This window comes from Acomys minous (assembly GCF_964271855.1).
Source record: "Acomys minous genome assembly, chromosome: 15".
Lineage (NCBI taxonomy): Eukaryota > Metazoa > Chordata > Mammalia > Rodentia > Muridae > Acomys > Acomys minous.
This window is the reverse complement of record NC_140497.1, coordinates 13,668,788-13,695,224: the sequence shown is the minus strand read 5'-3', so window position 1 is coordinate 13,695,224 and position 26,437 is coordinate 13,668,788. Positions and strand designations below refer to the sequence as shown.

Genomic DNA, 26,437 nt, shown 5'->3' with positions numbered 1-26,437 from the left:
GCTGCCCTATTTCCTTGCTTTGCTTTGTTTACTCTTACTGTGCTGTGGGAGGGGCTGTGGGACACATTTCTGCTAAGCATGTATTCTCGCAGTGAATCACACTCATATTCTTGACTTCGTGGGCCACTTTATCACTATCTGCCGTGGAAATGTGCACAAGACTCAGCTCGTCATTGCTGTATACCCAGTACCGAAAGCAGTGCCCTGTGCTTGCTAATAAAAGTAACTCATTTACCTAAAGCATTTATTACTAAAATAATAACAATGTATTGCTTGGCCTGGTGGTGCATACTTTTCCCAGCACCCAAGAGGCCAAGGCAGAAGGATTTCTGTGAGTTTGAGGCCAGCTACATACATATCCCAAATCTTGGAACAAAACAAAAACTCAAGCAACAACAATAATGGAAAATTTTAAAGTTAACAGTGGAGTAGAAAAGTAAAAGTGTATGTCCCAAAATATTAATAATAGCTAAGGCTGGATGGTAAGACTATCATTGATTTTCATTTTTCTTTCTCTTTTTATACTTTTTATACATTTTCACCTATACTGGTGTGTATCATAATAATTTAATTTTATGCCTAAATGAATTGCTGCAGTTGCAGTTAATATAATCCCATGAGGGTTATAAATAGTGCAGGTGCTATATTTCAATTCAAATACATTGTCAGGCTCTCGCATACAAGCCGTATACGGTATGAGGGCTGCATTGCTGAGCGACTAAGTCAGACACATCTTTCTTGTGTTCTTTTCATAGATTTAGCTTCTCCCACAAAAGGCATGGATATTAAAAAGAAAAACAAACAAACAGAACAGAACATATCTTTAGCCCTTGGCAGACATGCTAAAAACTTTTGGTTGCCATATTTCATTCCTAGTTTCACTCGCTGCCCAAAAGCACAGAGCAGCTCTTGGATCCTGACAGCAGAGTTGGCGCTAGCACGCCTTATGTATAATACAAGCCATACGTTCCACAGCTATTGCCCAAAGCAGCCAACGGCCAACTCCTCCTGCATCTCCAGCTTTAAATTGGTCTGTTCTCCAACTAAAAGAGCAAATACGACTTCCCAGGTTAAGGCACTAGGAGGTGATTATAACTTCCCTTCAGCTCAGGGATTCCCTGCGGCCGCCCCGGCCCCCCGCTAGCCCCGCCCCGTCGCCCGGCGCATGACGTCACCGCGCTGCGCCCTGTCAGGAGCCGCCATTGTTCCACCGGTAACTCTCAGGTGCGGCTCCCTGGCACCATGAGCAAACGTAAGGCGCCGCAGGAGTCGCTCAATGGCGGCATCACCGACATGCTCGTGGGTGAGTCCAGGGCCGCCCTCGGGTTCCTCTCCTCAGCCGGCCTTCGGTTTCTGTTCCCCTGGTCGCAGCTACAGCGCCGGGCGGCGTCGGTCCCACACCCGCTTCCTGGGACCCCAGTTCCCGGCTGTGTACTTGTTTCCTCGAGCCCTTTTGTTGTCTTTTCAGAACTTGCAAACTTTGAGAAGAACGTGAGCCAGGCAATCCACAAGTACAATGCGTACAGGTACGTTGTCAGCTTGCGTTTCAGGACATCCTAGTTTGATGTCACTTAGCGAGGCTGAGGTGGGTGGGGGACCGTGTGTCCAGTGGATATTTGCAAGGTCCGAAAGAGGTTAAAAACAACAGCAGCAGCAGCAGAAGCTAAGTGACACTTTATTTAACATATACAGAATTTTGGCTGAGCTTTGTAGGGTTAAGTCAAGTGAGTTTACAATTCTGATTGAAAATAGATGTAGTCTAATATGTTCCCGCCGCTCATCTTGAATGGCTGGAAATACAGTGTGACTTTGAAATTTAACAGTAGGTGAGATCAATAGATGTAGTCTAATATGTTCCCGCCGCTCATCTTGAATGGCTGGAAATACAGTGTGACTTTGAAATTTAACAGTAGGTGAGATCTGTACTATGAAATAGATGCGGTCCAAAAAGATCACATTTCGTTCTGTTTGGACTATAACAGATCGTGCCAGCTTCTTGAAAACGCGTTGTCCATCACTACAAACCTCAGCGGGCTGTTCTAGCCATTATTCCCACGCTCACCTATGTCAGCGCCAGCGCCGTAGCCTATAACACTCCCAAAGCCCCTCAGCTTTTAAAAGTAAAAGCAAACCGTCCTCACTTTCCCAATCTAGCACTTAACCTCCTTACAGTTAGTGTTCTAGAAAAGTCTGTGCTTTGCCTAGATTTCCATGTCGAGAGTCATGCTTTTATTTTTTACTAGTATTATAGTATGTTTTTTATTATTTGTTTTATTTTTGGAAGTATCATTACAGCATTTTCTCCTCCAAACTCATCCATATATATAACTCTCCTTGATCTTTTTCAGATTCATGTCCTCCTTTTTCATTAATTGTTGTTACGTATTTGTCTATGTATATACATACATATTCCTGAAAAGGTAATACAGTCTGCTTCTGTATAATGTTTTCAGGCCTGACCATTTGGTATTGGATAACCAACTGGTGTGCTCTTCCCTGGGAAAGACTATTTCTGTGCTCTCGGCATTCCTTAGCTTCCTGTGGGTTTTGTGTAGGGTTGATGCCTTGACCTCTTTGGCGTGTCTGTTATTTCTGCCCTTGTTCAGCTCATGGTTAGGCAGTCACGTTAGGGTGTAGCTTCTGACATCACTGGGCAACACAGCCTCACAGCAGACTCCCTGATCCTCTGGCTCTCACGGTCTCTCCATTCCCTCTTCCCCAGTGTTCTGGGAGCCTTGGGTTTAGGAGTTGTTTGTAGGTGTATCCTTTAGGATCTGGCTCTATCAACTCTGCATTTCAATTGGCTGTGGTTTTCTGTAATGGTTTTCCTGTCTGTTGTAAAGAGCAGTTTCCTTGATGAGCAGTGGGGACCACACTCATCTGTGGGTTTGTGAGGGCTACACTTACCTGTGGGTGTAAGGGTGAGCATTTAGAATGTGGTTAGGGGTTGTAGGTTCTTCTCCAAGACCTGTGATGACTTCACTAACCTGGTCAGTTGGCTGGTTTTCCAGAACCAGGTATGTTTCCTTCTTGATGAGTGAGTCTTAAGCCCATAGAGAAAGCTGTTGGTTACCACTGAGATATGTGTGTCCCTACTGCACCCTTAGGGTTACCACGCCATACAGGTAGTTGTGGTTCACAGGCGTCGTAGCTGTGTGGGACTGTTGGTTGCTTCTCTACTCTGGAAGCTTGCTTGGTGCCTTCTGATACCATGAAAGCTAGCCTCAGAGAAGGGGCAATTCAGGTCCGTTTCAGCTCAGAGGCCTCTGGGCCCTGTGTCTGCAGTGCATGGTGTCTTCAGCAATAGGGGCTTACCTTCTACTTCTTTGGTGTCTCCTCGGATGCCACCAAAGACAATAGCAATAGCCTGTATGTTTGGAGGTTCTCTAGGACAGCCGTGGCCAAAAACTCAAAAGAGGGCTCCTCATGCCTGGCCTTGGAGATTTGTTAGATGTTATTTGGCTCTTGGAGGGAACATTGTTAGCCTAGATCTTAAACTATGTATGTGTTACACACAGACTTACCCTTATTAGGGTTTTGAAGGAAGATATCTGTACTGTTATTTTACCCTCCTGTGTGTATCCCTCTGCATTTCCTCATTAGAGGCCCACCTTCTTTTCCTGTTCCTTCCATTAGATCACTTGCACCTTACTGTTCCTCTATTGTTCCCCAAAGCCCTTATCCTGTCTATGGCCCCATTTCACTCTCCTGGTTTCTGCACTTACTTTAAAGTATGTACTCATTTCTGATATTTGGAGCTAGGAGCCTCCAATGAGAAAGGACATGTGATATCTTTCTGACCTTTTCTCGTTCCATTTACCTGCGAAGTTGGTGGTTTCATTTTTCTTTTAGGTTTTTCTAAGGCAGGGTCCTTCTGTGTACCCTGGCTGTCCTAAAATTCACTATGTAGACCAGGCTAGCCTCGAACTCACAGAAATCCTTCTGTATCTTCCTCCCAAGTGCTAGGATTAAAAGTGTGGGCCATCACATTTGGCTAATTTTTCTTTATATCTGAATAGTGTTCCACATTTTCATTATTCACTTGTTGACTGAAGAACACTTAGGCTGCTTCCATTTCCTGGCTGCTGTGAATAGAGCAGCAGTGAACATGGCTGAACATCCGTCTGTGGGGTATGACGTCAGTCCTTGGGCATATGCCAAGGAGTGGTATAGTTAGGCCATAGGTAGATTTCTTTTTAGCTTTTTAAGAACATTCCAAACTAGCTCCCTGAGTGGCTGCACCAGTTGTGGTCCCACCAACAGTGAACGAAGGTCCCCTCCCCCACCCCGTCCGCACTTAGTGTTGGTTGTGTTGTTGGTCTTTGCCATTCTGACTGGGATAAGACGGAATCTCAAATTGTTTTGATTTGCATTTCCCTAATTGCTAGGGATGCTGAACATTTTTTGAGGTATTTCTTGGCCGTTTTTGTCTTCTTTTGTGCTCTGGTCAGATCCCTGGCCCAATTTTTGAATAACTCATTGTATTGTCTTTGTATTTTGATGCTTTGACAGAGGACTGCATATTAGTGCTCTGTCAGATGTGTAGCTGGCAAAGAGTCTCTCCCATTTCTTGAGCTTTCTCTTCACCTGGTTGATTTTCTTTAGCTATGCAGAAGCATTCAGTTTTATGAAGTCCCACTCGTCAGCTATTGACCTTAATTGTTGGCCAAAATAGAGTTCTATTCAGAAAGCCCTTTCCTACACCTATATTATGGAGGGTACTGAGTGTTTTGTTTGTTTGTTTTGTTTTTCCTAGCAGTTTTAGGTTTCAGATTTAGGGTTTCAGAGCCATTGGAGTTAGGTGATAGATGTGGACCTGTTTATTTTGCTGCTTGTGGACCCAGTTTTCCTAGCAGTATCTGTTAAATAAAGATGCTTTCTAAAAATCTACCATTATCTTGGGTGCTGATTCTGAGCATATACCTCCTTCTGGAGAACAATGTGCCCCCCCTCCCCCCAGCTGCTGCCAACCATGTCTGTAACTGTGTCTTCAAACGGCCACTCTATTCTATCAGGCCAGCTGTTTCAGGATGGTAGGACACATGGTGAGACCAGTGGAGTCCATGAATGTGGGCCCACTGTTGCACTCCTCTGTCTGTCTATGAAGTGAGGTCCTTGGTCAGAAACAGTGCTGTGTGGAGTCCACAGGTGGTGGCTTTGGCAGAAGAGTTACATCCTAGAAAGACAAATCCATAACCAGAGTAAGATCTACTCTAGGAAGTACAACCTGTGGTCCTTTCCGCAGAGGAAGTGTCCAGTGTAGACAGCCTGCCACCAGGTCTCTGACAGGTCACAACAGGAAGTGGTGCCGTATCTGGGGCTCAGTGTCCATCTCTGCTGTTGGCAGGTGCAGCACTCAGGAGCAGCTGCAGCCAGGTCAGCTGGTGAGTGGCAGTCCATGCTGTTGAGCTCAGCCTCCATCTTCTTTCCCAGATGTCTTTGTCACCAGTTTCCCAGTCATGCTCTTCCCAGTTCCCTAAACATCCAGTGGTCGAGGTTTAAGGTTGACCTAGTAGGAAACCAGCTACCGTTCTATAAGTTAGTGTGGGTATTTATCAGTATGTGTATTTCAGTGTAAGAGAAAAATAAGCATTTTCTGGATTTTCAATTTTTTTCCTTCCTTTTTAAAATTTTTATTTTATTTTATTTTTATAGAAAAGCAGCATCTGTTATAGCAAAGTACCCCCACAAAATCAAGAGCGGAGCAGAAGCTAAGAAATTGGTAAGTGTAACGACCATGTAGTTGAAGAGTTCACACATGTAAAATCTGATGTGTTTCCGTAAAGTGAACTCACCTCTCTGAAGCATCTTTGACCCCCACAGACCAATTTCACTGCTCCTGATTTCCTAGAATAATGTTGATACGTTTCAAGCTAAATACTTTCATCTGGAAGGAAGAAATTATGCGGTGTGTTTCCTCTCTGCCCTTTGCCATACGTACATGCAGTCATTGGCAAACAAGCTCGCCTTGCGACCGTGGTGACAGGGGGTGCTGGTAGTGTAGTAGTAGTAGTAGTGGTCCCACAGCTGTCCTCTGATCCCCAAGTGTTGGAATTTGTGTGTCAGTGTTCTCCAAAGAGCTCTTGCCAGCCAGCCGGCACGTCATACTACAGGAGCGCATTCTCTGTAATTGCTGTGAAGATCTGTATGCCAGGAGTGCCATGGCTCCTACAGAGACATCTCTTGGTGCTCTGTGATGATATCTTGGAGAATTTCCTGGGGAGTCTCCCTCTTAATAGGTTGTTCTTCGTCGTCCAAACCTTACTTGAGTGAGCTGAGTTCTCAGATCTAAGGATCATATCTGACTTAGCTTTTGTTAAAGAGGCCAAGCTGACATGACCTTTGAATGGTCCAGACTGAGACTGTTACATCTTTCCCATTGTTCCTGTTTGTATTTCACAAACATCCTCTAGATGTTAAGTACTAGTGCTTGATTTTCCTTAACTTTCTCATAAGAACCTTACAAATATGGACCATATCTATCCTTATATTTTCATTGTTCAAAGTGATAACATCACCATAAATCTAGTACTTGCTCTTATAATTGAGTGAGAAACTTTACATTAGTCATGTGTTACCTCTTCCTTGAATTTGTTACTCAATAAAAGTGCTCTGGTGTGCAGGTTTTAAATCCGTTTCGCTTTAAGCTGTTTGCAGTGTCAGTAGAGCTCTCCTAACACAGTAGCCAACCAAGTTATAAACGTACCAGACTTTAATTCTTGTTCTGTCTTCTGTCTGACATAAATCTAAAGTTGTTCCTATTTTCATTTTCTCCTTTTATCACCCTGACAATCTTTTTTTAGATCATATTGCAAATAACGAACTGATTTTATTGAGTTGTGAAAACCTGATATATTTTATCCTAATCTGAATATAAAAAGAATCTAAAACTTTTATGACTGAACTTTACATAAATGTGTGGTTGTTTTTGTTTTTGATCATTTAGGAAATCTCAGATTTATCTGCTGTCTGGCTCCTATGAATGCTCCTCAATAATTCTAGAAATTTGAAATTTCCAAAATGAATTGTGTGCCTTTTATACTGTTGTGTTTATACTGTTTGGAGAAACAGCCAGGGTCTGAATTGCTTGTGGCCAATAAGTTGCTAAGTAAAATAATTGTGTCACTGTTCCTAAACTGTGTACCTTTTTATTACTCAATTTAGAAAATGGAAAGCCTGAATAATTTCTTGTATCTAATCTTCCTAAATCTTTTGTGCATTTCTACTTGGTAAGCGTTCCTTTCAGAACTTAAATATGTACTCTAGTTTTTGAGGCATTTATAAATTAGTAAATAAATACAGAACATAAAAAGGTGAATGTATGGCCAGACATTGTGGCACGCTCCTTTAATCCCAGCACTCAGGCTACATCTTTGTGAATTCAAGACCAGCTTGATCTACATAGTGAGTTTCAGGTCAGCCAGACCTTTGTAGTAAACCCTGTCTTTTGGGAGGGCTGGTGGGGGGAGAAAGAAAGAAACTGGGTCATGTCATATTATTATGCATATTGAAGGTTTAAACAGGCCTGGCCAGATGGTTCAGTAGATAAAGGAACTTGCTGCCAAGCCTGTTGAACCTGAATTCAGTCCTTGGAATTACATGGTAAAAGGAGAGACATGACTAGCAATTTGTCCTCTGGTCTCCAGTGCATGCTCTGACATGTATGGATGCACTCTCACAAATAAATAAAGAGGACCATTAAACACGAAGCTTCATTAATAAGGTTAGATTGAGACAAGATACTATGTCACACCTGTCAGATTATCAATTATAGTATGTTATATAGACAGAGATGTCTACTGCTGAAGGAAGTATTCATTGGTACAGTCTTTCTGATGGATCATTTGGCAGCATATGTATATCCTTCCCCACCTCCCCCCTTTGAGACAAGACCTCATTTTGTAGCCTTAGCTGGCCTGGAACTCATAGAGATCTTCTGACCCAGCATTTCCACTTCAAAGGTTTTGTCCTAAGAAGAGACCAATGGAGCTGATAAGTGACAGGAATCCGCTAGTTGGGAACTTTGAGCAAGTACGTGCCTAAGCACTCAGGGAAATGCAGTAAGAAGACTGGATCATTATTCTCTCATGGATTGCAGCTGCGATACATGCTATCTAGTTTGCCAACCATGAGCCTCTTCTAGCTCTTGAACTCTTGAAATGTAGTTTACTATAGCTGAAGAGTGTAAAGTTAATTACACTTAAATTAGACCTCTTGGACGTGCCAGTCTGGTCATCATTCTTGATGTGAAGTGTCTAGTAGCACCAGTACTATATAGCAACCTAGAAGTGCAGATTGCTGGCCTTTCTACTTAGCTCTGAGATAGCAAATCAGAAAATCTAAGGTGGAAGCTGGTATTCTATGTTTTAATAGTGTATTTACTTTTGACTTTTTAAAATTGTTTATATTTATTTATCTGTTGGTTGGTTTTTTGAGACAGGGTTTCTCTGTGTAACCCTGGCTGTCCTGGGATGCTGTCTCTGTAGACCAGGCAGCCTGTCTCTGCCTCTCTAGTTCTGGGATTAAAGGTTTGCACCACCACTGCCTGGCACTTTAAATTGTTTTAATTAAAAAAAATTTTTTTATGTGTGAGTTTATGTTCACCATGTGCATGCAGAAGCCTGTGGCAGCCAGAAGAGGGCATAGGATGGCCTGGAACTGAAGTTACTCACAGGTGTGAGCCAGCCTGTAGGGGCTGGGACCTGAGCCTGGTCTTCTGCAGTAGCAATAAGTGCTCTTAGCTGTTGCGCCATCTCTCCAGCCCAATACATGTGCTTTTCTTAGCACACTTTAATTCCTTTTACCAATAAATACTGCAGTGTTCTTCATGGCCATATATTAGTCCATTGTATGAATTTGTTTAACAGATATCCTGCTTGTGAACCTTAAGTTGGTTCATAACTATAATGCTGCCACAAACTACTCCTGTTCTAAAGAGGGTCTTGGTTAAATAATAAGTAATACAAGCAAATGTTAGAGAATGAGAGCACAGGTGATTTTGTATTTAATTTTCAGGGCCACAAGATTAAAAAGCATCTTAATACTGTGTAACTTTATTTTCATATTTTCCCTTTTTTCTTAGTTAAAAGTAATTTGCATTTATTTGGTGTGTGTGTGTGTGTGTGTGTGTGTGTGTGTGTGTGTGTGTGTACATGTATGCAGTGGTGCACATGTGAAGATAGGAGACATCTTGCAGAAGTCAGTTCTCTCCTTCCACCATGTGGAGTCCAGGGATTGGAACTCAGGTCATCTGGCTTATCAGCCAGTGCCTGAACCCACAGAGCTGTCTTGCCAGCCCAGTTTTCTCTGTTTTCCTTAATAAAAGTAGGGTGTCAGTGTGTGGTACAGGGAGCACATTGGGGCCCCTCATGAGCCAAGCAGCCACTTTCCCACTGACCTCGATTTCCACTCCTCAGTAGTTAATTTTACATCAATAAGAGTGATTTAAATATTTACTAGGTTTTCTCTGTCCATCTTTTAAGCATTTTGTTCTGGGTAGTTTCTTCTGTGGGTTTAGTTTTCTGCACCTTTTGCTTCAAAACTTGTCCAATCACCACTTGCCTCTGAGTCCTCAATGTTTATCTCTTGTGATTTGATAAACATTTTATTTATATGACCTTTTTATTTTTAATTTTCTGTATAGCCAGGAGTAGGAACAAAAATTGCTGAAAAAATTGATGAATTTTTGGCAACTGGAAAATTGCGTAAACTGGAAAAGGTAACATTTCAACTTGATTTCCTTGTTTTCCGTTACGACTTAGAGCAGAATAATTGATGTAACTCATTTTAGTGAGACTCAAAAGGAAAATGGTGTTAAGTTAGCATTCTGTTGTGAAGTGTAAGTGTTGCTTCTGTAACACTTAGCTGGTCAGCATCGGGGAGCATGCCTGTGGCTCCAGCTGTACTGGGCAGCCTGAGGCAAGGAAGGTCTCTGATCTTATGGGTCTAAGGGCAGCCTGGACAGCAGAGTGAGGCTGTCTCAGAGAAGAAAGAACCTCTTCTCACACTTAATTTATGTGTCAGTTAAGAGACTGTTAGTGTCTGTGGCAGAGTTGCCTCTCATTGTACTTTTCAAAGTGATTATAAGTTTTGATGGAAAATATCATTATCATTCATTGTATCTATGCCTGAGCTCTCCTGAGCATATTTTATGACTTTTATTTGCTTTAATGATGTCATTCCTAGTCTTCTATGAATAGACCTTTTAGAGGTGTTAGAAAAATAAAACCTGAAAAGGGAGTGGGCATTAATGTCAGTACTAAAAAGGAACTCTAGGAGCTGACACATTTGTAGTGAGCTATAATCTTATTCTACAGCATATGTATAGAAAACAACCCGAAAAAAAAACCCCTGTATTGAGTAATTTAAGAGATGAGATGTCTTTAGCTACTCTGTTCTCACATTAACTACTCAGGTTACATGTGTTTTCTGAAAATGCAAATAATTTTTTGCTTTATCTTTAGCATATTGGTGTATTTCCAATAAGATAATTTCAGTTCACAAAGCATTCCTAAATCACTGTTAGACTTTTCTTTTTCTTAAAGATTCGTCAGGACGATACAAGTTCATCCATCAATTTCCTGACGCGAGTTACTGGCATTGGGTAAGAACCACTTCCTCAGCAGACACAGCTGTCAGTCAGTCAGTCTTCTCACGCCGCCTCCTTTCAAAGCCTGTCCTTCTCCACCGCCCTCCTGCCTTTGCCCATCCAGTTGGTGTGTGTGCAGGGATGTGCAGCTGCTCCTTCAGGCACCTAGGTTTCAAAAGCCTGTCCAAGGCAGATGTGGTTCTCTCCTTCCGGAGCCAGTCTCAGTCCCCAGACAAGGACTTTCTTCCTCCTCCAAACTCCAGCACTCGCTTCTATGTCTTAATTCTTATGGTGGACTGTATGTGCTACTCTGAGCAAGTGTTTTCTTGACAGCACCTTGTGAAGTTGGAAAAAGAAGTCAGCCATTTTTGAATTGGAGCTTGTAAAATTTTTATCTTAATATTAGTTTTGGGCTATCAACAAAGGGAGCTTCTTGAACTCTGGGCCCATGAAAGGTTAACATTGAAATACTAGGTCTGTGGCACTTTACTCTTCTATTATCTTTATAGGACAAGACATTCCTTTAGAGATATGATCATTGTCCCATTGAGTGACCTTTAGTAAAGTTTTAAACAGGAAATTGAAAAGCATCAGGACTGCTCAGAGATCCAAGACTACTTTAAAATGTCTCTTTGAAGGTAATTTAGAGAGCATTTGGCAATTCAATTGAATTACCTTCTTTTTCAGGAAAGAAAAGGGAAACATACATGGGAGATGAGCAGCTGTTACATAGCTGGAGTTAAAAGCCATGTCTTCTGCCCCCCATTCAGTATTGTTTCTTTGCTGTGTGGCCGCCTATATCAGTGTCTGTGTCTGCCCACGTGTAATAGGATGTTTGCAGAGCCTCCCAGACCGTTGTACTTAATGTGTGTGCGCGCATACTCATGTGTATTCCTTCTGTTCTCTGCTCTTACTTTATAACACTGGAAGTTGGCACAGTGTAAGGGGATTGGGAAATGTGGGTGCTGCGCCTATTGCTACTGCCAGCTAAATTGTTTACCATAACACATCACTCTTTTGTTGAACCCAGTAATTGCAGTGATAATTTATAAACCTAAGGCAGGTTATACGACTGGCTTTTACTCATTTCTAATAGCTATTCGTTGTGTTTTGAGAAGACCCAAACTTACCACCATGGCTCAGGGAGTGCTGCAGTGTGCGCCTCCTATGTACTTCTCAGTGGTATTTCATATCACCTTTATGTCATTCGTCGTATTAATTTCTTCTTGAACAAGCCAAACTCATGCTTTCCTGTGGGACTGTCATGAGTTGTTTCTCTACCTGAAATGTTTTTCTTTGGTCTCTCACATAGTTGGCTTCTTGTCATTCATATTTCAGCTTCAACATTTCAAGAGGTCTCAATTTCCTGTTCAGGCTACTCTGTCATGTCAAACTGTATTCATCTACCTGACATTTTTCTTGTTTATATTCATATCTGTTGTCTTTCTCTACCTACTGGCACATAAGTGGGTAAATGCTACGGCTCTTATTTGTCTTGTTTATATAGTGTTGGTAGTAGTGGATGTGGCATATAATAGCCCTCAATAAATTTCAATTGAGTTAATGGCTATTCATGTGCCTACATGTCTATGCATGAGCAGTATGGTAGCTAGCCCCTTAGGTGTCTTTATGTTCAAGCTCAAGCTTGTCCACTAATTGACCAAAGATTCAAAAATTCTTTGGGTAATAATAGACACTAGCAAAGTAACTAGCAGCATTATAGCAAGTCTTGTTTCACTGCTTAATAACTCTGTACCTGGCAGTGGAAGACATAGCTGTTTATCGCAAAGACCCTGGTTTTCACCTGATACTGAGATGGTGTGTTTTTGTTGTCGTAGTCCGTCTGCTGCAAGGAAGTTTGTAGACGAAGGAATTAAAACATTAGAAGGTAAGTATCACAGTCACTAAGTCCAAGTTACAATCTCCAACAAGGTGATCCTGGAAATCTCGTTCTCAATTAGTAAACTCAAAGTGTTCTTCAAAGCTGCGTAGTAGAGAGCAGATGTAGAGTGAGGTTAACCTTCCTGTGTTGGATATTTTTAGGTTAGTGACAAAAAATTAAGACAAGCAGGCAATCACTCTGTGCTGTGATCTAGAGAATGAGCCATAATAGCCATATTTGTGTTTTGAATCAACATATATATAACAAGCCAAAGAAACAGGATAGATAGCAGATAGATACAAAACATCTTCACGTCCACCTCAGGACACCTAGCCCAAGTCAACTGGGGAAGCCCCGTTAAGACAGCCAGACAGAGTTCACAACAGAGAGTCCTGAGTAGAACGCAGTGTCCCTCTGGTGAGTCTTCTAGATAAAAGAACATACTGAGGTAACATCAGCAACTTAGGTGCTCACAGTGTACAGCACAACTGTCCAGAGGAGTTGAGGCTGGCAGTTGGGATTCTTGGGTGAGCTTTTTCTGCATGGATTAGCTTCCCATGGCTGAACTTGTAGCTTCTTTCTCCCACTGCAGGCTTTTATATCATGAAAGCCACAATAGTGATTTCTGCCACAGCAGAACTTTACCTTCTGGCTGATAATTAAGGCAGTATTTTTACACCTGGGCTGTTTTGCTCCTTGTCACAGACCTAAGAGGGCATTGAAGGGCACTTTGAGATACATATGCTTGGGTCTGAAGTGGAGAGAGGAGATGGGGAGGAGAAACAGCCCTGTTTGAAAGTTAGCTTCTCAGAAAGCTCAAACAGCACGACAGACTTCTTAGCTTAATGACATTCAAGTAGTGATCATTTGAAAAATGTTAGATCTAAATTGCTTTTGTTTCTTTAGTATTTTAGACAGTGACATTTTTAGACTAAAAGGTAAATCGTACATGTTGAGAGAATATTTCTGCTAGAGATTTACAAGCTGTTGGAAAAACATTTGCTTTCAAAGGAATGGGGTGAAATTAGGGCCTAAACAAAATAATATTAGTATATTTCCCATAGCATAACATAAGCATCCTAATGTAACTCATCCTGTACTTCAAGAGGACAGGTGGATTCATTGGCATACCCGTGAGGTGTTTACTGTGCCCTCTTAGCATAGAATGAAGTATTTGTGGGTTTGGCTACTCCTAACCAACCCATTTAGGCTAGATTGAGAGGTTTTGGAAACTGATCTAGTCTTGAATGCCACTTCCAAAACATCACTGTAGTAGGTGTGCTTAGTTGTTCGGTTTCTGGGCCACATGGTGTGTGTTTCTGACTCCTAGGACTTGATATACTAATGTATGTAAGGCACGTAGAGTGCTTGATGAGTGGTGAGCCCTAAAGACTGCACCTGGTACTTGTGGGCACTTGTATGTTTAGTAAACTACTTCTGTGTCTTGGGGAGGATTCTGTACTTTTATGCTTGTGACATATGCAGTTCTCTGTAGAAAAGGTAATTGGGTTTAATACCTTTTTCTAAAATGTTCAAATTAAACACCTCAACTTTATCTTCTATTCAGATCTCAGGAAAAATGAAGATAAATTGAACCATCATCAACGAATTGGTCTAAAGTAAGATAGCCAATTTTGATACTTCAAATGTAAAAAGCTTTCATAGCCTTTTTTTCCCTTTACTTTTTGAGATTATAATAGCATCGCTCCCTTACCCCCTCCCAACCCTCACATACAGCCCTCCTTACTCTCCTTCAGGTGCATGGCCTCTGCTTTCATCAGTCTTTACCTACTCATGTGTAGACATTCTTTCATACGCCATGATCTTTAGGTGCGGTTAAATACAACTACTGTTTTATTCAGAAATGATAAAATTTGTTGCAAAATCTTATAAAGTTTATGCCTCTGCTCATATATTTTATTATTGCATTCTAGCTTTTTTTATTTATTTTGTCTTCACTTTCTTGGAGAATTCTTTTCATTCTCTTGACTTTCATTGTGGAACTTACTTTTAAAATGTGGAGAGCTGAGAAGTGAGTATGTCAGATAGAGATAGCTGTGGTTCCTTTGGGGGTGTCTGTTATTTGAGATGTTACTTCACCTTGAACTTCTTGTACAGCCCAGGCTGGTCTCAGGCCGTGATTCTCTTAGCTCAGCCCTCCAAGATCTGAGAGTACAGGCATGAGATGCTACACCCAGCTCAGGGAGCCCTGCTGGGACTTACTCGGGGCCTGAGAAGAACATGAGGCATGTAAACTTAACATGAACATAAGAAAGTAGCCCTGGCAGTGGTGGCGCACGCCTTTAATCCCAGAACTCAGGAGGCAGAGGCAGGTGGATCTCTGAGTTCAAGGCCAACCTGGTCTTACAGTGTAAGTTCCAGGACATCCAAGGCTACACAGAGAAACCTTGTCTCGAAAAACAAAACAGGCAAAAAAAAAAAAAAAACCTTAAATGTGTAAATGAAAGTATAGTGTTTTGGCATCAGTAATGACCTTGTGTAGCAGGTGTGGCAGTGTTAGCACACTAGCACTGTATGTGTCCTGGTGTTATATAATCTTGGTGATTTGGTTCAAATTAAATTTTTTTTCCTATTGGTACTTTATGATTCTTGCATTTATGTAGTCCTTGGAGAACCTGAGTGTTAGGGGAGTTCATAAGGCCTGAAGGGCATGTGCGCTCAGAACTGTTCTGGGCATGTGCGCTATCTTCTTAGGCAACTGTGAAGCGCCATTTCAGGCAGAGATCCCGTCCTATTGGCCTTCCTGAGACACAGTTTATATGCTGTGTGGTTAACTTGTGTAAGATGTACAATCGAACAACTCTTAATGCATTTATAGAGTTGTGGAACCAGTGCTGCGGTCAGTTCTTGAGCATTTTTCTTACCCTGAAGGAGCCTGGTATGCTCTCCACCATTTAACCCACACATGCTTCTTCCCGAGCTTAGGAACCATTAATCTTTCTACCTCTACAGCATTTCCTCTTCTGGATGTTTCACACATCTTTCATGACTGCCTTATTCACTCAGCATCTTGTTATTTTTTAGGCTCATCCATGTTGTAGGATAATATTTAAAATACAAAAATTTTGAAAACTTTTATAATTTTCAACTGCTACATAAAAACAAAAAGTGTACATATTTATGGGCTGACATGCTTTATTACATGCATACATTGTATAACATTTGGTTATAACGTGTTTTATTATATGTATACATTGTATAATGTTTTAAATCAGGGTAAAATACCCATCTCCTCTACATTTATCATTTTCAGTTGTAAACATTCAAAATTTCTTTTATGTGTGCTATGGTTCTTCAGAAAGGAAATAAAACTGTACAGAATCATCATCGTCTCTCTCCCCTGCCCAGGGCAGAAGCACATCAGGTCCTGGCTCCTGTTTTTGTAGGTTTCAGGTGCTCTGACCTGCAAACCTTTAATTTACCAGTAGAGAGCAGTCTACTCTGAAGACATGCAGCAATCGTTTTATTTAGTTACTGTAGTTTGGGTTGTTTGTTTGTGGGATATTTGTTCGTTTATTTGGGTCTCGTGTACCCTGGACAGAAATCAACCTTGCTGTGTAGCCAGAGAAGGATGAGCACCTCCCAAGTGCTGTGGTTACGCCATGTTCCACCCTGCCTGGCTTATGCAGTCCTGGGAATGGAACCCAGGGCTCTGTTGCAAAAAGTCTCCTGACTAAGTTGCAGTCTCAGCACCGTTTCTTAGTCCTGTTATAATATAATAATATAAGGTTTTCTGGAAATGAATTTGGAGTCTGGAGTTTTACAGAGGATGCTGTCAGGACTTGGGTCAGATAAGGAATGGGTGCCTTCCCCACCACCTGCTACTTTCTGTTCTCTCAGGGAAGTCTAGTCTTGATTTTAGACCATGATCCGCTTCTGTGCTTAATATGGTAGATAGTTTTTAAAGGTTAAATTTATACAAAAATCTCTTTCCACTTGCTCTGTCTTTCTAGATATTTTGAGGACTTTGAAAAAAGAATTCCCCGTGAAGAGATGCTGCAGATGCAAGTAAGAGTGTGTACTGTGCGCTTTATTAGCATGCAAACACCAGATGTTTTTAGAGTACTGACCTAATTTTTCTTCTACTAGGATATTGTCCTTAACGAAGTTAAAAAAGTGGATTCTGAATACATTGCTACTGTCTGTGGCAGTTTCAGAAGAGGTAAAGTTTGATAACCTTGAGTTATTCATGGCTGGATGTTAAAGTTGCCGTGTGTGTGTGTGTGTGTGTGTGTGTGTGTGTGAGAGAGAGAGAGAGAGAGAGAGAGAGAGAGAGACAGACAGACAGACAGACAGACAGACAGACAGACAGACAGACTTGGATTAAAAAGATGTAATTTGTGGGCTGGAGGGATGGCTCACTGCCTGTTCTTCGAAAGGACCCGGGTTCAATTCCCAGCACCCACATGGCAGTTCACAACTGTCTGTAATTCCAGTTCCAAGGGATCTGACACTTTCACGCTAATGCACATAAAGTAAAACTAAATAACTTATAAAAAAAAAAAGATGTAATTTGTGTCCCTTCATAGATTTACTAAGACCCATAGTATTAGTGAAGTCTGTTGTTCATGGACGGGAATGCTTAAAACTATTATTTATGCCGTATTCTGTTGTCTCTATCATTATACCTAAATAGTTGGGCAGAAATTTGAAATCTTTTAACTCATTTTAGATAAGAGTTCCAGCGTAGTAGAAAGATATCCTGTCGGAAGTAAGGACCATGTGTGTGTCTTCAGTTAGGTTCTAGGTTGGCCTAACTAGTAGGTTTACATAGAGAATTCTGTATATGTTCTTGTTTATCATAGGTGCTGAGTCCAGTGGAGACATGGATGTTCTGCTGACCCACCCAAACTTCACATCAGAATCAAGCAAACAGGTACCTCAGAGTGTATAATCAGATGCGGTCGGTCTTACGCGGGAGGGGTTTCAGTTTCTATCTGATAGTTGGATGTTTTCACCATGTGGGCTTTGTCTGTTTATGGTGCTGGGGATTGAACTTGGGGCCTCATGCAGGGGCTCTACCACTAAGCTACAACCCTAACCCTTAAGTTTACTGCAAATTAAACATGAGTAAGTGAGTGAAGAAATGAGTGAATGAGTCGTTGGGAGGAGAATCTGCTAATGCTCCCCATACCATAAACTGAGAAAGTATGAAGAACTAATGAAAGATTCTAAATGACAATTAGGTATGGGGGCCAAGATCCCGTTCTTAAGATGTAAACATCTTAATCCCAGCCCTCGGGAGGCAGAGGCAGGTGGATCTCTGTGGGTTCGAGGCCAGCCTGGTCTACAAAGTGAGTCCAGGACAGCCAAGGTTGCAAAGAGAAAACTGGTCTCAAAAAACAAAAGATATGAACATCTGTTTAGTCTCATTTCACCCCCATGAGGTAATCAGCATCTATAGATAGAAATATGCCACAAACAGTACCACATTGACTTACAGATATCTGTATGTAATAAAACCACAGCTGCCTTGCAAATAAAAGCCCAGATTCTTTAGCACGAGTTCTCATGGGAAAGAAGAGTGCTGCGTCCTCAGGGCAGACTCACTGACTTTCAGAAAGTTGCACATGTAGTATTTCATACCTCACATCAGAGTGTAGGGGTTTCTACAGTTCTCATATGTGCAAATATTTCACAGTAACTGGCTTCCAGCAGCATTAATTTTGATTTTTTTTTTAAGGAACCCATACTCATTTAGAGCTTATCTTAAACATAGCAAAGACAATGGTTAGAGGGGACAGTGGGTAAAATGTAGTGAGGAGGGCTGCCTTTGCCTTCTTTCCATGGTCAGGTAACTTGTCCAGTTAGAAGAAAAGGTTTTCGGGAAGCCTAGTGCTTTTCCTGTGACACTCCCATCCCCAGAGTCTCTACCCTACTCTTTACTATGAGCACCTGTCTTGTAGTGTAAAATCTCCATCTGTCTCTGATATTACATGAGCCAGGACACAGACACCTGGCAGATTTCTTCCCAGGCTAGAAACAGAGCAGTGAGTATACAGATAGCCACTAACCTTGGTGGTCCTGTGTACTGCTTGAGCTCTGTGAGAGACAAAATGAGTTATAAAGGAGGATTCACAGCTTTTTTGAGTATATCCTTACATCTGAAAGAGATTAAATTTGAGGTGTATTGAGAATTCTTTACTATTGATTTTAGAAATACTTAGCTTAAAATGCTTATTTTCATTAAGAGAATTTTTTTTCCTATAAATATAGGGCCAGAGACATTGCTCAGCAGATTAAGATGCTTGCCACCAAACCTCACTGCTTGAGTCCAGTCCCTGGGGCCCACATGACAAAGGGAGAAAACTGATTCTCTCTAGTTGTTCTCTGGACTTCACATGTATACAGTGGCATGTGTGCATACACTTACACACTGAGTAAATGAATGCAAATAAGCTATTGTGAAACTTTACCTGTTAGAAAACAAATAAAGGCCAGCACTCAGGAGGTGGAGGCAGGCAGATCACTGTGAGTTCGAGGCCAGCCTGGTCTACAAAGCGAGTCTAGGACAGCCAAGATAACACAGTTGTCCTGGAGAATGCCAAGTAGAGCCAAGAGACCCCAAAAGAATGAAAGATAACCAGCTCTGAAACACTGTTCCCTTATAGACTGCAGCATGCATGCATTGGTACACACACACACACACACACACACACACACACACACACACAAATTAAATAAATAAAGTGATTTTGGAGATTTATGTCTTTAATTATGCATATGTGTCTGTGTAGGAATGAACATATGAACACACGTGCCCTCAGAGACCAGAGGTGTTGGATCCCTTAGAACTGCAGTTACAGGCAGTTGTGAGCCACCTGATATGATCCTAGAAATTGAACTGGGGTCCTCTGGAGGAACAGTAAGTGTTCTTAACCACTGAGCCATCTTTCCAACCCCAAATAATAACTTTTCTTTTTAAAGGAAACAGCATAAAGCTGGGGATGTAACTCAGCAGATAGAATGTTTGATTGTGCAGCATTCACAAGACCCTGGGTTGGGTCCCTACCACTGTGTAAAACAGGGCATGATGGTACAGCCGCAGGGTATCCTGGTCTGTATCTTTCTAATGAGTCCTCCATAGACCTTCTCAAAGAAAGGAAAGAAGGGAAAAAAGAAACAGTTTAGGGTTTTAGGGGACATAGCTCAGCGGCAGAGACTAAGGCCCTGGGTTCACTCTCCAACACCAAAACAAGGTTTCTTGTTGTAATAATATTCTTTTTTTATTTCCTGATCATGATTATGCAGCCAAAGTTGTTACATCGTGTTGTGGAACAGTTACAAAAAGTCCATTTCATTACAGATACTCTGTCAAAGGGTGAAACAAAGTTCATGGTAAGTGTTCATTGAGTTAACTCATCTGAGACTTGTAGCTTTCTATCACCATCAACAGATGGCTGCAGGGCATGGTAGCACACAACTGTAATCCCAGCACTCAGAGGCAGAGGCAGGAGGATCTCTGAATTTGAGGCCAGCTTGGTCTACATAGCAAGCTCCAGGACAGCCAGAGACCCTGCCTCAAAACAACAACAGAAGAAACAGCAGAACTCTGAGAGCTTGGCAGAAGTAATTACCAGGATGTCTGAACTCTTAGAATATTTTAGTGAAGGATTTTTCTTGTAAACACTGTCAGTGATTTGAATCATCAAATAATTAGACAGAATTTGCTCTTTAAAAATAGTCATAATGACTGGCACAGAGTAAGTTCTTACCTAAAATAGTAAATGATTTCATATTCTCTGACTCAGGGTTTTATAACGAGTGAGATTAGGAATGCCTGCTTGGTTACAGGTGGAAAAAACCTTGTCTTGGGAAAAAGAAGAAAGAAAAGAAATGCCTGGTTAGTGATCGGCTACAGCGGCGCAGGGAGGAAGGGTTTATCTAGGGCGCACTGGGGAAGAACCATGTGCTAGGAGCAGACAGAAGGGACACAGCTGAAGACTTCCAGATCCACTGTGCTGAACCGTCAGAATTCTGTTAACTTTGGATTGAGATGTTAACCCAGCACCCAGGTGGGACATAAGTTCAAGTCCTGCCTGGGCTACAGAGTGAATTCCAGGCCTCACACCAGACTCCAGAGTAAGACCTTATCTCAAAAACCAAAACAAACAGAGCAAAAAACCAAGATGTGGCAAATATATTAAAAACAGATAAGGCTCTCTGAGTAAGGAAACAAGAAAGCTAGTGGAAATCTTGGTCCAAAATTTTTGCTTTTTTCCCTTCCCTTCCCTTTATTCTAGTTACTTCATTTGGTTTCTTTTTCTCCATGCTTCTCTTTTCCATGTCACATGACTGAAAGGACAGCAGGTTCCCTGAAGTACAAGCCAATGACTGAGAAAGGCAGAGTACGCCAGTACACAGTAGCATGGTGCCTTCAGAGCCTGGCAGAGGGGAGATGGAGATGCACTGTTAGGTGCACATGGGTGGTGGTGACTGCTGCACAGCAGTGTCAAGTGCCCAGTGCCTCAGAACCGTGTGCTGCCTATATTTAACCTCACACAAAATCAGGCCACTAAGTTAAGTGTGATGACTTTAATGCACTGTGAAGGTGTATTGCTTTAGTTAGGCACCATATTGAGGAATTAAACACTTGAAGAAAAAGGTCTTTTTTCTGCCTACCTCTGCCTGCCTAGTTCTGGGATTAAAGGGATGTGCCACCACTGTCCAGCTTGAAGGCAAAGATCTTAAATGTTTCAGATTTTGAGGACTTACTCTGCCCAGAAGTATACACACATCTCTCTCTCTCTCTCTCTCTCTCTCTCTCTCTCTCTCTCTCTCTCTCTCTCTCTCTCTCTCTCTCACACACACACACACACACACACACACACACACACTGGTATTGAAAATAGGGCTTGGGGGCCAGTCACATGGCTGGCAGTTAAAAGCCACTTGCCATGAGAGCCGATAATAGGAGTTTGCTTCTTGGAATCCACAGAAAGGTGGAAGGAGAACCAACTCCCGTAAGTTCTCCTCTGGCCTCCCACTCCCACAGGTGCACCTATACCATACTAACAATAAATAAAAGAGTTTAAAATAAATAGAAATAGAGTTTGCACAAAGTCGGACTGTGGTGGTACACACCTTTAATCCCAATACTCAGGAGGCAGGTCTCTGAGTTCCAGGCTGGTCTACAGAGTACATTGAGGACAGCCAGGGCTGCACAGAGAAACCCTGTCTTAGAACAAACAAACAAAAGCCTTTAGTTTGACTTTCACCAGAATGAGAGTATATGTAATTTACATTAAGAAATATTTAAAACAGTATCTTCCAGATGTGACAGGACTGATACATGTATGAACTTACAAAACCTCTACATCTTCAGCCCTCACGCCACCCCAGCCCTGAGAAGGGGAAGTGGACACAGAGTGCCCCCTAGTGGAGGAGCTGCCTGCACACCATTCCTGCCGGGAAAGGGAAAGCCAGGCTTCTCTAGGGGAACGTCCTCTGGAGTAGGTCAGCCACACTGCAGGGCAGACCCCAGCCTCAGGAGTGTGGGCTGACACCAAATGGATCCCATGGTTTTCTTTTGGGGTGTATGCATGTGTATGCATGCATGTATGTTAAGCACACGTGGGGTTTTTTTCTGGTATTTTTGGTCTTCCTGATTTTGTGTATATGCGTGTGTGTGTGTGTGTGTGTGTGTGTGTCTGTCTGTCTGTCTGTCTGTCTGTCTGTCTGTCTGTCTGTCTTGATTTTGTTGTTTTTCCATTTTTTGTGAGAAAGAGTGAGGAAGGAGAGAATGAGATTGGGTGAGTAAGGAGGAAGGGAAAGAATATTATCACAATACATTAGATGGGGAAATTAGAATAAAAACTGTTGGGTGTTTGGGTGATGGTGGTGGTGGTTTGGTTTTTTTGTTTGTTTTGGTTTGGTTTGGTTTGGTTTTTTGGTGGTGGTGGTGGTGAGTTTTTTGTTTGTTTTTGAGACATGGTTTCTCTGTGTAGCCTTGGCTGTCCTAGACTCACTTTGTAGACCAGGCTGGCCTCAAACTCAGAGATCTAACTGCCTCTGCCTCCCCAGTGCTGGGATGAAAGGCGTGCGCCACCATGCCCAGCTTAAAAATTTTTTTTTCTTTTAAAAGAAACGTTGAGTCCTAAGAACAACCTGTGCTCACCAGGAATTTTTTATGAGTTGCAGACTATTGTTATAGGCCAGAGCATCTCTCTGGTGTTTCTATGGCCTTCGTCTCTTCTTCCATGAACATCTGTGACGGACCTAGGCACACAGTGTTCAGAGTTTGTAAACAAGAACATAAAGCGGGGCGTGATGGCTCACGCCTTTAATCCCAGCACTCGGGAGGCAGAGGCAGGCAGATTGATGTGAGTTTAAGCCAGTCTAGTCTACAAAGTGAGTCTAAGACAGCCAAGGCTACACAAAGAAACCCTGTCTTGAAAAAAAGAGAGAAAGAAAGAAGACAAAACCAAGAACATGTGTAGTACGGTTGGAACAGGCTTTTTAAATGATTGTTAGGGAGAGAGTATATGGGTACATGAGTCCTTGGGAGGTGATGCATGTGGAGGCTAAAGGTCACTGTTAGGTGCCTTCCTCAGTCTTCTCCAGCTTATTTTCTGAGACAGAGCCTTTTGCTGAGCCTGGAGCTTAGAGATGGTGTGGACTGCTGCTAGATTAGCAAACCATGGGTCCTCCTACCTCTGCCTTCCCAGGCTGAGGCTATAGGCAGGCCCTTCCCTGCCCACTTGAACATTGGTGAAAAATAAGCATTAAGATTACACTATCTAAACATTCTTTAAAATATCCACATAGGGTGTCTGCCAGCTTCCCAGTAAAAATGATGACGAGGAGTATCCACACAGAAGAATTGACATCAGGTATGATTCAAATTGTTGGTTGACTCCTTTTCGCCCCTCTACTTAAGGTTACATACAAATACAGAGCCACCTTATTTTGAGGAATGATAAATTCTTATGAAATACATTAGGCTGAACTGTACAGAATGTCTCAAGATTTGCCCCTCACCAGAAAACCAGCCAAAGCTGATGCGGTTTCCTGGGTTGCAATAAATAGATGATATTTTTCATTGCACAGCTCTAGCAAAACAAAGCTTCCTGGCTGTAGCTGGAGTTTGGAGGTAAAAACCTGGGTTCTGGCAGCCCTGGCAGCCTAGACTCGGCTGCCCATCCTGATAGGTCAGATAAAGACAAGAAGTGGAGAGAAGCTCAGAGACGTGGGCTCCACATGTCCACGCTGGGAAGAGCAGACACAAGCTTCCGACATCCCAGGCCCATCTTCTGGCCACCAGCTTGAGCTTGAGTTCTAACTAGGGGAGAAGCAGGGACTGAGGGAGGTGGGGAGGTATGCACTGTTAAGCGGGTCTGTAAAGGGTGTGGCCCTAGATCCATCCCTACCTCTGCTCCAGTCCTGCAGACTGGCCAGGTGGTTCCTGAGAGATGGCTGTCTCAGCTCCAGAGTATAGATAGCCTCACCAGAGACTGCCCTCATCAGTGTTTGAGGTTCCTCCATTCTGGAATCCCAGGTTACTCAAGAGGTTAAGGGAAGGTTAGGGACAGTGGTGAAAGTAAAGCCAAAAGCACAAGACAAAGGAGTCTTGCTTTCAGTTAGCTTGTGGGTCCAAACTAGTAGGCAGTGTGTTTAGAAAAGCAGCTTCTAGCAGCTGCAGACCCCAGCTGCAAGCTGAGGTGATAGGGGGCTCATCAAGCTGTCAGCTAAGGTCTGTTTTTCGTGGTTATTACAGGACATAGGCTGACGTCAGATATTTTGTTTTACTGATTTTAGAAAACCTATATTTGATAAACTTAAGATATGTGGGGAAAATATATATATATATTTCTTCCCTAAGGTTGATCCCCAAAGATCAGTACTACTGTGGTGTTCTCTACTTCACTGGGAGTGACATCTTTAATAAGAACATGAGAGCTCATGCCCTAGAAAAGGGCTTCACAATCAATGAGTACACCATCCGCCCTCTGGGGGTCACTGGTGAGTATCTGTGCCTGCCTTAGCAACCATCCTTTCACCTGGAGATGTTTTAGCTGGGTTATAAGCATGTGCCATCATGCCTGTAATCCCAGCACTTGGGAGGTCTGGCGGGAGGATAGTCTTCAAGTTTGAGGGCAGCCTAGGCTGCAAGAGCCCCATCTCAAAATGAAGGTACTTTAAGATAACAAATTCTAAGACGACTTTTAGTGACCCTGCTATTTAATTGTAGCATCTTTTATGTTTTTAATCCCACAGGAAACAAAAGATACTTTTAAGGTCTCAATTTAAGGTAATAAGGCAAAAGTTATTTCCAGCTGTTAGAACAGATTCAATCCTGGTGACACGGCTTAGTTGCTATAGTGCCTGCCCTGTGGATATGAGGCCCTGGCTTCCCACCTGCGTATGATGCTCAGTTAAAAATCTTACTGATCTACAGGATTTTGTTTTAATGTGTCTCTGAGACTTGTAGAGAACTTGGGTATCATTTTTGGGTTTTCTTTTTTTCTTTTTTTTTTTTCTTTTTTTTTTCTTTTTTTTTTTCTTTTTTTTTTTTTTTTAGTATCACTCAAAACTGATGACTGAGACTAGCTCAGCAATAGAGCAGATTCTTAGCCTGCAATAAGCCCTGGGTGCCATCCTCACCTCCCCGTCCTCACGGGACACTAGAACAAACAAAATCACAAAGCAATTCCAGGGTAAGATTTTCACCCCACACTTTAAGATTCAAAGAATAAGGTGAAGAGGCACAGCAGGTACGGGCACTCACCGGAAAGCCTGGATTTGACTCCTGGGGCTCACATGGTGGAAGGAGAACTGGTCCTGCAGTCCTCAGCCTTCCATATGTACCCCTGTGACATGCATGTGCCCACATGTATACCTATCCATGTTTATATCACACCAAATTGATAGATGAATATATAAATGGTTTCAAAAATCAGGATTTAAAAATCTTGTTTAACTTCTCACAATCTACTGTTTAGTGTCTACTGGGAGAATGAAGCTTTGTCATTTTGTCCTAAAAGTTACCTGCATAAAACAAGACAGTAGATTGGAGCAGTGCTTTTCAAATGTCAACATTCCGGCAGTTCACTTGGGTCCTTATTAAACCTGTGGGCTCTGATTGCTCAGGCAGTCAGGCATCTGTAGTTCATCTCATTAATTTAAGTTTGGAGACAAGGTATCACTCTGTAGCCCAGGCTGGCCTAGCTATGAACCACCACACCTGTCTCAAGAGTCCATAATTGTGGTAAACTTCTAAGTAATGCCATTATTGCTAGTTTAAGAACTGCAGTGTAAGTTGATGGTACAATAGAGATCTAGCAAAAAAAAAGAAACTGTGAGCTAGGGTGACTTTCCTGGTCACAGTTGGAATACCCAGGCTCTATTTGTAACAGTGGCAACACGTGACAGAAGAGGCACGCAGACTTGTCAGAAAGTGGAGGCAAGCAGGCTGGAGTGTCTCTCAAGTGGCTTCCTTACCCTTTGCCCCTGTGCTGGAGCCTGCCCTGTGTGCAGAGTCAGCCTGCGCCTACACTCGGGCCAGCTTAGCGCCCAGTGTGCGATAGTAAGCCCAAACCAGTGCTTCAGATACTTTTCTCTCTACTTGCAGGAGTTGCTGGGGAGCCCCTTCCTGTGGACAGTGAGCAGGACATTTTTGATTACATCCAGTGGCGCTACCGGGAGCCCAAGGACAGAAGTGAATGACGTCACCCCCATCCCACCACCCCACCCCGCGGCATACCCCACTAGGACTCCTAATTTATTTCTTTCTTTGCCTTTGCTATGTAAGGGTTTTTGGTGTTTTTAAGTGATTGCTTCTTCTCCATGCTTACCCCGTACTATAGTCAATAAACCTCTTGTACTATTATTGGATAATTATGTTAGTAGCAAATGTGTTTACATTGTACTGTGTGCTATGTTGGACATGGGTTTAGTAGAGAAGCACTTTTATTTCTGCCTTAGGTTGCCACCACACTCTTCTCTAC

The 26,437-nt window shown here is 42.4% G+C and overlaps 1 protein-coding gene across 1 annotated transcript; it reads left to right on the top strand.

Moving 5' to 3' along the window:
- The first annotated feature begins 1,149 nt into the window (after window positions 1-1,149).
- On the top strand, window positions 1,150-26,327 carry POLB (DNA polymerase beta). The gene is made up of 14 exons (XM_084758120.1): window positions 1,150-1,303; window positions 1,469-1,526; window positions 5,656-5,722; window positions 9,644-9,718; window positions 10,545-10,603; window positions 12,427-12,476; window positions 14,038-14,089; window positions 16,445-16,499; window positions 16,581-16,653; window positions 17,297-17,367; window positions 19,743-19,829; window positions 23,259-23,323; window positions 24,313-24,452; window positions 26,062-26,327. Exons 1-14 carry the CDS (start codon window positions 1,243-1,245, stop codon window positions 26,154-26,156), a joined length of 1,008 nt encoding a protein of 335 aa, XP_084614246.1. The 5' UTR covers window positions 1,150-1,242; the 3' UTR covers window positions 26,157-26,327.
- Window positions 26,328-26,437: the final 110 nt, after the last annotated feature.